Source organism: Arachis duranensis, chromosome 9 (genome assembly GCF_000817695.3).
Source record: "Arachis duranensis cultivar V14167 chromosome 9, aradu.V14167.gnm2.J7QH, whole genome shotgun sequence".
NCBI classification, from domain to species: Eukaryota; Viridiplantae; Streptophyta; class Magnoliopsida; order Fabales; family Fabaceae; genus Arachis; species Arachis duranensis.
The window spans coordinates 17,788,187-17,803,545 of record NC_029780.3 but is presented as its reverse complement, the minus strand read 5'-3'; the positions used below and the strand labels follow the sequence as shown (position 1 = coordinate 17,803,545).

The 15,359-nt window shown below is 32.7% G+C and overlaps 1 protein-coding gene across 1 annotated transcript; it reads right to left on the bottom strand.

The window, feature by feature from the left end:
- Positions 1-2,995: 2,995 nt before the first annotated feature.
- On the bottom strand, positions 2,996-4,461 carry LOC107464972 (transcription factor MYB108-like). Its single transcript, XM_016083937.3, has 3 exons — positions 4,168-4,461; positions 3,752-3,881; positions 2,996-3,663 (listed from the first exon to the last, which is right to left on the bottom strand). The coding sequence occupies exons 1-3, from the start codon at positions 4,361-4,363 to the stop codon at positions 3,162-3,164; spliced, it is 828 nt and encodes a 275-aa protein (XP_015939423.1). The 5' UTR covers positions 4,364-4,461; the 3' UTR covers positions 2,996-3,161.
- Between the last annotated feature and the right edge of the window lie 10,898 nt (positions 4,462-15,359).

Genomic DNA, 15,359 nt, shown 5'->3' with positions numbered 1-15,359 from the left:
TTGTTCTTCTTAAATATTATAAAAATATTTAATCATTTTTAATAATTTTGATATTAAAGATTTTTTTAACAATCCTTTAAAATAACCTTTTTTATTATTATATATCAAACTCTACTTAAACATACTTATCCACAATATCAGAAACAATATTCTTTAATTATATTTTTATATATATTTATTTATTTTTGGTTTACCTAAACGGTATCCCCAACTCGACAGGTTAAGGATTAATCCGTCGTGGATCTGAGTTCCATTTAAGGGTCTGTCGCTAGTCAATGGATTGCTGCATGCACAAGACAGATTCAAACTCCCCACACTTGCATTCTAAATAAATTATGAGCCCACCTCAATTAACTCCAAAAAGAAAATTCTAAATACCTAGCCCAAATTGAATCATTTCAAAACAAAAAACAAGCTTAAGGTCCCATGGCCCATCCTTCTAAGCCTGCTATATAGAAAGAGCCATTACGTTACACTAGCTTGAATATTGACGCCATCTCAAATCAAGGGGTAAGTATATTGTTTTGGTCTTTTAACGCCTATGATTGGAATCAAATTGTGTCCAATATTTTAAACAGTATTAAAATCTTTTTTTTTTTAATAATTTTTTTTAAATGACAAAAATAACTCTTTTCCACCGGTTCACTGCTCTTCTTCTTCTATTAACAAAATTCAGATTATAATAAACAAAAATAAGAATAAAAATTAAGAAATTAAAAATTATAATAAATAACATCAAATTCTCAAATCCAACAATAACAACAACAATAACATATTCAGATTTAAAAACAAAAATAAAAAATAAAAAAAATAACAGCATCCAGAAACAATCCAGAAATAAAAACAAGAATAAAAATTATTTTTTAAATTCAACAACAACAACAATAGATTCAGATTTTTAAAAAAATGAAAAATGTAACAGCAATCTAGAAACAAGAACATAACAAAAACAAGAACAAAGATTAGAAAAGGTGGTTGCAGTAGCAGCAGCAACGTAGGGAAGGGAGCAGCTCGGCGACGACCTCCTTCAGTCTCGACGAAAATCTCTGCAGGATTTGTAATGAATTTGAAAATTAGGGATTATGATGAATTTGAAAATTAGGAATTGTGATGAATAAGAACAGGAATTAGAAATTTGAATCTTAACTTACCTGTGATGGCAATGACGGTGGAGTTGCGTGGTAGTGGTGCCAGTAAATCTGGATAGTGGAAAGTAGGGAGGGAAGGGGAAGGGAGACGCGGCGGTGATGTTAGAAATGCGAAGAACACGACCACCACCACCACCACCTCCCCAATGACGAGGAGGAAGAAGAGGCGAGGGCAAGAGCCAGGTGCGGTGAGGCAAGGCGAGGTGCGGCGAAGCGAGGTTGAGGTGCAGGGCGTCGGCGACCACGACGGCGAGACTTTCTTCTCTCCTTCTCTTTCTCTCTCTGAGTCTCTGCTCTGAGTTTCTGTTTATCTCTTCTCTAAATATGAGTGAGAAGAAGTGAGTAACGAAGAAGAGCCTTGCTTTTCTCTCTCTCTTGTAATATACCAAAGGGTACGATTTTAATACTAAATAAAACGTTGGAGATGATTTTAAATCCAAAATAACATTGGGACGAATTTGATTCCGATTCTAAATATTAGGGACCAAAACAATACTTACCCCCTCAAATTAATAACAACTGCACACCCAATCATTCGATAAGACCCTTACTATTCACCTCATCGCATCGATTATCACATTATCTCCGTGTCTTTTAATCTTACCCATTTAAATATTTTACAATATATCTTAATGGATGAAAGGACTGACGTATTGAACTAGAGGTAAATAAAAATTTGAACCATCAAAATAAGTGATAAACTCGAGATAATACTCAATTTGGTTCTTCAATTTGTACGTAATCTTAATTTAGTCTTTAAAATTTTAATTATCTCTATTTAGTCTCCAAAATTTGTAGATGTGACTCATTTTAGTCCTTGAAATAATTTTTTATGCACAAACGTTAATAGAATACTGATATAGATAGCTAGATACTTTGTTAAACTCTGTAAAATGTAAAATGTCATTTTTATTTTGGCACTCAAATAATTCAAAAAAAATATGTTGTTATTGAAACTCTTTTTTTTTTCTAAAACAATTGATCCAGTATCGTTTTTGAGTTGTTTGAATATTAAAATCAAAATGATATTGTTTTATAAATTCCAGCATGGCATTTGGTTCATTAGTTGTCTATGTCAGTATTTTATTAATGTTTTTGTGCAAAAAATTATCCCAATGATTAATATAAATTACGTTTATAAAATTTAAAAACTAAAAAAATTAAAAAATAATTAAAATTTTAGGAACTAAATTGAGACTTACTAGCTGGAATCAAAGAATTAGTAGATCTGTTCCGCCCAAAATGGGAATGGGCTAGGGTTATGAACTTAGAATCTAGAATCTGATGATCGAGTCGATTCCATGATTCTAAGTTCATTCCATATCGGACCAGACCGAAATAGGGTTATATACATTCTCATTATGAGAAAGGGGTTATTCGAGCGTATCTAAATAGATACTATGTTTACATATAATAGATTCCTGCGTTGTTCCGTTCCATTTAAGATTAGAAATAGGCGTAATCGGACCCGCTTTTTACATATCTATCATTATTTTAGACTCTATTCACCTCTATATAAATTTAGAATTTAAATTAACTCTGAAAAACTCAATCGGTGGGATATCATTATATTTAATATGCTACATAACCTGTGTAAATGAAATATTAACGGAAGAAATTAAAAATGAAATGAAATATTTCAAATTAAATAAATGTAACGATTACAACATGATACATGAACAATCTTTGGAAACAAATTATAATGTTGATATACGTAGGACGAGGATTACGACCTAAAAAACCAAAAATAATAATCCTAAGAAACTAAATAAACATGCAATTAAATTTTATTAGCAATAATGTCAAGTGGATGGAGACTCAAACAGTTTATTTTTTGTTATATGAAATTGATAATAAATAATTATTAAATAATTTAATATATTTAATTAAATTATTAATTTCATAAGAAAAACAACAAATTTCCACCGTAATGTCACGTAAACTCTAATACACTTGCAATCAAACATGTTAGTGCGGTGCCTAGCGTAAAAGAAATTATCGATATGGTCAGAGTCAAAGATGATCGTCATCAGCAAGTTGCTGCTGCAAGAACCATATGTTTTCATCAGTCCAAAAATCAGCACCCCCGAAACCATTTTCCGGTTCAAATGGCGTGGATGATGACGTGGCTCCCTTTTCCACACGCTCTGAAGAACCAGCACCACTTCCACTACCCATTAAACTGTAATAAGACACACAAGAATCAGAGACTGAAGAAGAGGCTTGGAATTGTTCACATCCTGAGAATGAAGAGCAAGATTTAGACGAAGCCGTCGAAACTGAAGTGACAGGATTAACTATCTCGCGAGCTTGGGAGACGCACATGGTGGATCTTCCTTGTGCTTGAATCTGCTCCATAAGGCGCGGCATCCATACGTAGCGCAACGCGTCTCTGAACTGTTTGCTGTTGACGTCGCATTTTAGTTGCTTCGCCTGCTTCACCACTCTCGTTCTCCAGTAGTTCTTGATCTCGTTGTCTGTTCTTCCAGGCAATTGTTCGGCTATTTTCGACCACCTGATGATAAACACAATCATAACGGTTTGTTCATTCACATAGTAATCACATATCAATCAAATAAGTTAGTTATATAATAGTTAAGTACCTATTGCCCCATCGCGAATGGAGGTCAAGAATCAAGAGTTGTTCTTCGAGGGTGATGTTCCCACGTCTAACATTCGGACGCAAGTAATTTAACCATCTTAATCTGCAGCTTTTCCCGCTTCGTTTTAGACCTGCAATTCAATAATAAACACACTATTAATTAATTATATCAACCATATCCTTGTTTAAGACATGCATGGTGTGTATGATTCAGAACCCAAAAATGGTAAATGCACACCAAAAATTAGCTATGGTATTTATGTATAAATAAATATGTTGTTTAACTTATTTCAATGTACATGTGGCTTATTTGGTCATTGATTTTTGATGTATACTTAACAAAACTGTTGTGAATCACCGAAAGATTTTTAGTATAAGCTTTTTATGAATAATGGTAAATATATGAATAATGCTTGCCTGCAGAGCGTGCAACAGAGTTCCAGTGTCCTTCACCATAGGTGGTGATATGGTTCAACAGAGCAGAATCCTCTTCCTCTGTCCATGGACCTTTTCTAATTTCCATGTCTTCCTCGCTCCCATTTGCTACCGAAGAGCCACAATCCGATAAACTTCTCATGATCATGTGAACACTGCTTGTGTACTCCATCTCCATAAAACCACGCACTATATATCTTCTGTATTGCTTCAGAGAAAGAAACAAAGAAAGAAAGAAAAATATCTTAGCTTAGGATTTGTTGAGCACATGGGAGATATAAATGGTGATATATATATAGGGATGTGTAAGCTCTTAGGAGGCACTGGATTTAGGAGAATGTGCACTTCCAAGATAGAGTATTTGTCAAAACCAAGTTGGGGGGCTGCGAATTGAAAATCTTTTAATTGACTCAATGGGTCTAGAGTATTATTTTTTCTCGTAGGTTTTGGCTGAGTCTTTGACCTTGCATTTGGGGCTGACCCGTTGACTTCTTATGACACGCTTCTAAGCAAAAGTGAGCAATATAATAATAAGAAGATTTGTTTTTCCTTAATGTTGTCAAACTCGATCACACAGTGGGTTTTGCTGCAACACTCGGTCAACGTCCTAATTTTATCGATATCACGACATGGTTCAATGTAACCTAATTGTGTTTATAGTTCCGCCCCTACCTACTTTCTTATTCCTTGTAACCGTTTATAGTAACAGTTTGTGTTAATTGCAATGACAACTAATTTATATATTGCTAGGTAAAAATTCACGTATAGAATTGTCTTTATATGAGATTGATAACTAAAAATTATTAGATAATAATTTGGCTAAATTTATTAACTTATTTAATAATTTTTTTTTACTAAAAATAGGAGACTCAAATTCGTAATTTTTTAATTAAGTATGAGGAGATTATGTCATTTGAACTATTACTCATTAGCACTCATTTAATAATTCTTAAATATAAATTTCATATAAAAATAATTGAATGTGAATTTTCACTATATTGTTATCTTTAACTACCTTATCCAGCGCTTTTCAATTGTAAAGCCACCCCACTCCGCCCTAATTGAGGGTGTGTTTTTGATAAATATTTTTACAGTAGTGCTACATAAATAATATTTTTAATAATAAGTCCAATTAAATTAGTCTTTATTTATTAGCACAAAATAATTTTCCAACGAAACTTACTAACACACATTCTGCTCATTTTTTTCCTTTTCTATTGTGTTTTTTTTTTTCAGGGTTCATCACCATTGAAAGCACTTTGATTAACTCATATCTTTGTTTTGATGGTTGAGTTTTGCCGTTGAATACCAATACATGCACATGTTCTACCAATCTGTCAAGAATCAAATGGAGAACAAAGGCCAGTAAATACTCCCAATCTCATTCCATCAAGGGCAATGAAAGAAGATGAAATTTTTTTATAATTAAGAATGAACAGAATAAATTCGTAATACACCAAAAAATTGTGTTTCTTTATCCTTATATCTTCTAAAAAAATTCTATCTACAAAAAAAAATATTGAGTACCATTAGATTTATCGTCATATTGGAGTTGACGGTATATACAGTGTCGAAAACTGTTTACCAGTAGATTTTCCGTCAGTATTTTCAATGGATTTGTCGAGACTAAGTTGATGATTACTATCGGATTAATCCGACGGTAACTTTGGTGCCATTTCACGTATTTAGACGCCAAGTTACCGTCAGAGTAATTCGTAGGTAAATCCTACAGTAGTATTTTTTATTTTTTATTTTTTTGGACACAGTTAAGCCATAATTAGTAATCAAATTAAAAATCTTGTTAATAAATTGTTAGATGAAATCTAAAATTAGTAAAAATCAACAAATTATTTTATTAAAAATAAATAGTCTAAATACAATAAAATGTCACAGAAGTAGAATACAATGAAATAGACAAACAAAAAAATAAAACCTTAACCCCTACAGATCCCAGTAATCGTCGTCGTCGTGGTCCCCCTACTAAGACGGCGGAGTAGGTGCTGACGTCGGTGCCCCACCAGCAGCGTTATCAGTGGAACCAGCAGCGCTACTGCCTCTAGCACATCTGCTGGTTGTACTCCTCCATCTACTCTTGCAATCAATCTAGCTGCTCTAACTTCTCCGTTAGGTCCGAGCTTATGGCAACGGCTCCTCCCACGCGTGCAAGAAGGTCATTGTGCTCTGCTCAGACTGCTCCGCTTGCTAGTGAAGCGCCTGTGTCAGCTTTTGCACCTCCTCCCTTAAGTCGACAACTTCCTGGGGATCGGCAGGGCTGGTGGCAGATGAAGAGGTAGAGGAAGCCGCCAACGCAGAGGAGTGGAGGTCATTGGTGAAGGATGACCCTAACTCGAAGCGATGATTCTTGTGATGTTCAAAGGTAGTGTCGTGCCAAATCCTATCTGGATCTACCATTGAGGTCTCAGAGCCGGCTTCGTCGTTTCCACTAAGTAGCTGAGATTGTTGAGTCGTGGTCTCCAACCTCTTCATATAATCTTCTTGTGTCATACACGTTGTGATTAGGATAACAGTTATATAATTGACTTTCAACCAAATAAATTTGAAAGTTATAATTAATTTAAACACACATAATGGATCACAGACTGCTCGTCAGCAAATCTCTTCTTGTTGGCCTTTAAGATATGGGTATACTTGAAAGTCTCCGCCAGTATTGCCTCACGATCCAACGACTTTGACCACAAAATATATTAACCAATAAAATAAATGAACAAATTAAACAACAAATTCAAATGACTATTAAAAAATCAAACAATGACAAAATTCTTACCAATCTACTCTTCGTCTTCAAGAAGGTCATCGACCCACCCGTATACTTCGATGACTTGGGAGAAGCCCTATGCGCGACGCTCGTCAGACGGCAACGCTTGAACCCCTCATCATTTCTAAAGTGGGTCTCTAGTTCCTTATTGATGGATAGACGGACCCAGCTCGTTAGGTGGTCGCGTCCATGACGAACATCGCTTATCATCTGTTGAAGTCGTTTAGCTGCCCGGTGATCGAAGGTCTTTCTGATCATGAGATTATGTTCTGCATCATATCCCATATGAATTTCAACTATACAAAGTGATTCAACAACATTAGTTAGTCGAAATAAATATATTTCAAATATAGTTAATTAATTCAATATTATTGGTTTTTTACCACCCACTTCTGAAACTATCGCTCTGGTATCAGCCAGGATCTTCGTGTAGCTCGGCCACGGGTGGTTGTACATTGACTTAATGACCTCGGTGATCTCCTGTGCACAAGCATTGAAGATGGGTGCAAATCTATCAGAGAAAAAACCTAACATTAACAAGCACATAGAAACACATAAACTTAAGATTAACAAACTTAAGATTAAAACATTGAATGTACTCACAACTGTATTCCATCGGGCCAAATCCTTAGCCGGATGATAAGTAGTGGTGGAGAGGCATCCTGTTGGGGGGCATTAGAGGAATCACCCAATGTGAAATTTGTTGTTGGATCTGTAGAAGGCGTAGCAAAAGGAAGCACGTAGTTCTGATTTGGGACCATGATGAACTGCTGATCCGCTGGATCTGCCTGTGACGTCATAGGGGTCGACGGCATAGTCAGGGTAGAGGGCGACCACGAGACCCACTCGGTCTACCTCTACTACATGTCGTTATGTTTTCAAAGAGAATATATTATTATCACTAATCCTCGCATATTATCTACACAAATCATCATTCAACAAAACTCCCCGAAAAAATTAGACATAACCTCTCATAAAATTGGACATATAACCACTTTTACAGTTCCCACAAATCCAACCAATCTCAACCTACAGCATCATTCAACACACAATTAATTTCATAAGCTTTAAACTCAACTAAACAAGGAACCTTCATAATTCAAATCCAAAGCAATAAGATGTGACATGCATAAATCTAATGCAAAAATAATTTGTAAAACTTGAAGTAGATTCACAAAAAGCAAAACTGATTACTGAATGATTAATCAAACCATGAAACCAATTATTGAACATTAACAGATCTTATGCCATAGATAATTAGAGAATTAAATAAAAGCTTATCAATCAGAACTATCTAATATAAGTGTATATCAGTTGTTTCTGTTCCCATGTTCAATTATTCTTCCCATAATATTCGGTTGATGACAATAAATTATTTGGTTCAATAAAAAATACAAATTATCAGTTGATCAAAGCTAACAACTAAAAAGACCTCTTTCTCAGTTCATCACAATCAGTCATTCACTGGAACAACAATGCTAAAATAGAAAGATCAAATAGGAAAAAGTTAAGAGGCCTTGTAATAATGAGAAACATGGGTGAGCAAGCCAAAAATGTAAAAGATTCAAGATTTGATCAATAGAGAAATATATTTAAGAACATAAAAATAGTGTGAGAAATGCTAAAGTGTGTAAGAGCACAATCATTAAGAGAAAACTAGCAAAGACAATAACTAAATCATACGTATTCTACATGTGCAATTTTTATAAGACTATTAAGCACTATTAACCTTTTGACCTAGTCTAATGAGTATAATTTATAGTCTAAAATACCTTTTAAATACGAGAGAAGTATGAAGTCTAATTAACAATAAAAATTAGACAAAGATTAATTATAAGCTTATTACTGTTTTTTCATAGTAAGTATAAACAAATCTAACGGACAGAAAGAAATTAAATGTCATAGTCAAAAAGTGGGAATTATTACTCATATCCATCAATCATATCATATCTTTCAAATAAAATCAACAATATATAGGCCTGTTATTAATTTGCAAGCATAGTCATAGTCATAGTCATAGTTAAATTATAATCTAAGTATTAGCTCTTGTCATTATTATCAATTTCATGTAGCTCCACCTCTTAAGCACAAAAAATGATAACTTCCATTGCTATTCTTAATTTCTTATAATTTATAGTCTTATACACACAAAATACCAAGGAGTATAAGTTATAAGTATTTAAATAGCTTACCAATAATAAAAAACAATAATAATTTTAAAAAGATAGTAGAACAATAGCAGAACAAACAGTAGAACAATATAAAAATTAGATTTAAGATAATAAAAATTAGTAGGAATGAGAAAAAGGGAGAAGAGAGGCTAGAGAGAGAGAGAGAGAGTAGTTTCGAATTGAAGAGGGAGAGGAGTTCGCGCTTTGAATTTTAGGGCTCATTAGTCGGATTTACCGGTGAATAAATTCGACGGTAACTCATTGTGGATGACCAAAACATAACGTTTCACTAAAATAGGTCAAATCCGTCGGTAAATCTCACGCAACATTTCACACCTATTTTCCCAACTTTCCCTTCAGGTATTATGGCCAATTTACCGTCGAAAACTGGAATCCACCGGTAACAATTTAGCCCAACGAATTTCACATCAAAACTATTGGTAAAACCGACGCTAAATCCAACGATACTCGACGTTTTTCTTGTACTATTCTTCTACTCCCAATCTTCTCTTTTACTTCTTACGAATTTTTCTATTCATGATATTTAGTGGATGTTTTTCCTTCGTCCTTTCCTTCATAGCATTTTCTTCGATTCAAGTGTGTATATATTGCAGGACGGGTTTTTATGGAATTTTATGTAGTGACTAAGCATTGACTTTTTTATATGTTGTTGAGATTATATGACTCTTGTTTAGATGGTGTTTATATATAGTCTTATAATTTATGTGTGACTCTTGTTTATAGGATTTTACTACCCTTCAAAAAGCTTTTTACTACAACATTTTTAGAATATGAGTTTAAGACAATATTTAAAAATTATTGCCTAAAGACTGATAAAGAGTTATTGTTTATCTATAACAACTTTTTAGGACTTGAGACGACGCTTTTGGGGCCTTGCAGATGTGGCCTTGTCTTGGATCAGAAGCAATGGTTTTTTCTGTTTCAAAAACAAAATTTTTGGAAATAATTCCTTGGGAGTGTTGTCTTTTCTTGAAAATAGGCAACGCTTTGTAGCTGTGTTTAGGCAACGCTTTACATATGTTCTTTTGGTTGTCATCATGCTTTGGCCATTAGCAAAAAACGTTGCCTCTTCCTTTGATTATGTAACCTGTTAAAGCATTGTCTATTATTGTACATTAGGGAAAAAATATATAATTTATACTTTATTGTATATATACTATGCTCTTTTTTTTTCTTTTCCGAAAATTTATCTACTAATCATCATTCTACAGTCATTTTATGTAGGCATGTACGCAGATCAGATCGAATCCAATTTCGCGTTTTTTAGTCAAATCTGATCAAATCTGATCCGGACATTTGTAAATCGGATATATCCGAAAAACATAACAATATTTTAGCAAGTTTATTTCTATTGAAAATATCAATAAATTTTTTTTTATTCTTTTAAACATGTTTACTCCTAAGGTATTATTAAACGTATTTTTTAAATAATAAAAATAAAATAATACAACATATATAATAATTATTAATTAAAATAAAACATAAAAATATTTACTTACTTATTTATTTATTTTTTATAGATCCACAAATATGTGGATACCAACCTGAAATCCACAATCTGATTTTATTAGTGTGCAGATCGGATTAGAATCGATAGCCTTATGGATTGGATCATATCTGCAATTTTCACATCGAATTTGGATAAATACCACGAATATACGGATTTAACTCAATCCATAAGCAGCCTTAATTCCATAATGAGTAAAAATCTTTAAGAATAAAACAAAAAAACAAATAAATTTACTTAGAATAAAAGTAATGTGATTATAAGAATAATTTACTTGGATGTGATTATAAAATAATTGAATAATTATCTACTCGAAAAGTTGATATCATTGAAGAAAAAAATTAAAATTTATTAAAATAAACATAAAAAAATTCGGTACACTAGACACAAAAAAATATAATTTATATTTTATTATATATATATTTGATGCTCTTTTTCCTAGTCATTTTAAGCTATAAGCATTCTATGATGAGTAAAAATTTTGAATTCGTAATACAATTCATTTCATTAAAATTCACTTTTATTTTAATTAATTTAATAATTCTTCTAAAAGTAATGTATTGTTATTGTTTCTAATGTTTTCGTCTTATTTAAGTCTCTAATATTTTAAAATCATTCCAATGTTGTCATACCATCAGTTCTGTTATCAAATCATTAATGGCAGAACATTCTAAAAGAGTGTGGATATATGTACAACTATGAAGAGTGGCGTAAAATAATCTAGAAGAGTTTAAAAAAATGTGGTAGGTTAAATATTTATAATGAAAGTTCTGGATATTCGATCTGGACCGTTATTAGATTTAATTCTAATTGTCTATTGAGTATGTGGATGGCTATAGATAGAGGTGAAAGTTTGTATTACAGTGAGTCATTTGTAATAAATATTTGAGTAGTAAAGTATTTTTTTTACCAAAACTTCATTTTTCTTGTGTTCTTAGCTTTCTTGTTAAATATTGAGAGTTAGGCTGACTTAGTCTAAAGTCGTGACAATTTGGATAATATTAAAATAATTTTAAAATATTAAGATCTTAAATAAAGCAATTTAAATATTAAGAACAACTTTAAAATTTACGTAAAATGTTAAAAATAAAAACAGTACTTTATTCTAGATAAATCTGATAAATTTTTATTCCACTTTCGAACATTCTTTTTAATAAGATTTTGAATTTTTTTGTTTCGAATATTAATTTAGAAACAAAATTAAACCAATTCACTTAAAATTAAACCCTTTTTAATGAGATTTTGAATTTTTATTCCACTTTTTAATAAACCCGATTTATGTAGGTGTAAAAAAATTAAACCAATTCACTTTAAAATTAAAAAAATTAATATATTTTAAATAATTAATTAATTTGAGTATATAAATTATTATATAAATTTTGTGTGTTTTGTGTTCTGCTTTTGGATTATTTATGCTAAACTCTAGAAACAGCTAAGGCTAAAAAACGTGATGAAAGTTTGACTTAATAAACTGAGTATAGAAGACTGGGATCACTGGATTTGATCTTTAAATATTACGTTTTAAATTCGTTGTGTTTCTCATTGGAAGCACTAATCGCCGCAACCTTTGAAATAAGCACATTTTGTTTCTTCTTAAATTATTTGAATTACAAGAGTCATTGACACGTAATTGGGCAGTCAACATATTATTTGTTTTTTAATAATCACTTCTCAATTTCTTTGCTTTTGGAGTCCAATCTTTGGTCATCGCTGACGTCATATTATACTCCAATTCAACTCATCAGCAATAATCGTTCAATCATGTGTCTGTTCCTTTACTTCCCTACTTAATTAAATTACAAACTTTGTCTTATTAATAAGAGGAATATAATTCCAAACTTTTACATCTAAATTGTTATTATTAATTGTATTGCGATATTTATTTAGTTTGACCTATCTCACCACCTTCAGTTTGAATTAAATTAGTGTTTCAAATAAAAAAAATAACTATTTTATAATATATATGCAAATATTAAAAAAATCTTATCAAACTCACTTCATTGTCAAAACTTCGCTCTATAAAATGCAAGTAACCAAATGGCATACGTATAGTACAAAATATTTACAAGATTTTAAAGATGTTAATTGCCCTATCCAAATTGTTAATAGTTGATACTTATACTAAAGTTACGTCTCCATATCATGGTTCTAAATTTTTTTTTTTAAATAAAAAATTCAACACAACAAGATGAAATATCAACATCTCAACAGAAAAGTATTAAACAGATAAAATAAACTAAGTCTTAATCATTTTCGACAAAAGCCATCAACAACCCAAAAGATCAAATATCACTCCACTCTTTGTAATTCTTAATCGACCTGTTAAATATTCCTGCAACACCTGATTCTTGATTCCTGAAATTCTGTCATTTCTTTTCAAACAAGTGCTCCAAATGATAACAATGAAATCAAACTCACTAATATTCTATTAATTTGACTGCACGATTGACCCCTGAACCATGTAAACTTACGGTCATTCAGCTCTATATCCACCAGTTTGATAATACTTTTAAGACACTAGCACATTTTCTTTCTTCCAACTGCACAACCTCATTGAAGACACTCATGTAGCAAAGAGGAACTTGACATATTTTCGGTAAAAAAATTTAACTCTTCCCACACAGCAAGCTTTTCTTCCCTTGTATGCGCACCAAACACCAAGCAAACAACACAAATAAAAATTATTGTTTGTCAATTCTCCTTCTATACACAACCATCTCTCCCTTTTGTACCAATTACTCAACCTAAACATCATAACATCCCACATTATTAATAAACCTCCAGAAGCACCTTCCGATCCCACAAATTCCAAACTCACCGCATCATTACTCCAAAATTGCACTGTATCAAACTTAGAAATTACCTCCTTCTTTATCTCTATCAATCCAAACATATTCACATTATTTTTACGCTTAAATTGTTTACCATTTTCCACTTTCCAACACTCCATAAACCCCTCATATTCTACAAACTAAAATCATTTAAAAACTTTATTACACACCTTATTTCGGTTTTTGGGGCGACACCTTCTTGCCTTTTCTTTCTGTTTTGCTTGCCTTTTTTTTGTGCCAATACTTCATTCTGAGATTGGAGAATAGCCATAATGTCCTCATCCTTGTCATATAAAACAGCTCCTGATTCGACAGCCAGATCCCAAGCAGCCTTATTTTCAGCCATATCTTTATTCCAACTTCCTCCGTGTTCATCTTGATTAGTTTCATCATCTACACCCTGCTTTGAGTCCTCCAAATCTTCCAAGTTCCTTACAGTCCATTCATCATCCAACCCAGTTTCCTGCACGCACCATTGTATTCTCATCCTCTAAATCTGAATCTTGCACTGCATCACCCCTCATCAAACATATGCCAACATGCTGCTTACCACTCTCGTCCAAACTGGCGTGGATCTCATTAACTATACTTGGTGGAATGTTTTTCTCTGTTGTGCTATTCGAATAATTCTTCGCACCTCCGCCTATAAATCCCGCTAAAATTGGTAAATTATTAGTTAATAAATAGAATTTTAATTAGGAAAGCTAAAAATGCAAAACTAATATCAAAATAGGATAGAGCTCGTTGAAACGAGAATTTTGATACCAATTTCGAAAATTTGGCTCAAAATCAGACTGGAAAGGCCGAAGCGATTGAACTGGGGCCCAAACCGGGCCCGTGGGTCCAACTGGACCCATAACATAAATGAAGTAGTAGCTTCATCTTCTCCATTTCACAAAAGCAACGAAACACACAGCAAGAGGGGAGGAGAAGAAACCTAACCCTCACTTTTCCTTCTCACCACCATAACTCCTCCGTCCGGACTCCGATCGCCGCACCGTTCGCGGCCACGTGCTCAGCGCATCGAGCTCTACCTTTCTATTCGAACAATTTCACTGGTAAACCTCCTATTAAGTTCAAAATCCCTATCCCTCTTTCTTTGGTAAACTTGAAAACATATGGTGAATCTTGTCCAATTTCTATGTTCTAAGTTCAAGTTAGCTTCCGGAACTTGTGGGCTCAAGCTAATGAGTATATGGGTATGGTAAAAACATCCTAACCCTAACTCAATCTTGTTTTTGATAATAGAAAACTGAATTGGAACATATATATGTGTATTAGGTGTAGGTTAAGAGGGTGTTTATGCATTGGACTTGAATTTGGATTACTTGGAGCTTTGTTGGTGACAAGGCTTGCTTTGGGGCTGTTTGATTGAGCTTGGAGGGGCTATGATTTTGTGTTGAGAGGCTGCCTTGGGTGAATTAAGTGATCGGCCAAGGTATGGTTTAAGTTTCGCACGTTTAATATTTACTTATTAATGGCATTTAATGAGTAGTTTTGTGTTGTTGTTCGTATAAATATTGATGAACATTAATTGGGATGATGATGTTATTAATTCCATGTTGTTGAACTTACTTATAATGGGTTATGTTGATATTGATATTGATGGATTATGATTGGTAATTGTTAATGACAAGTTATTATGTTAAGTTGATGAATTAATGTGTATGAAGGGTTGATTTTGCTAATGGCATTTAAATTGGTATATGGATGGGAGGTTGATAAATATATGGTGAAAGTTGATATAGGTAAAATTTTGATATGAACAACGAAGGGTTGTTGATGTATGAGGTAAAAGTGAGTAATTATTGATGATTGAGGTTGGTTAAGTTGATTAAAGTTATTATTGGCAATGGTTGTTGATGAAT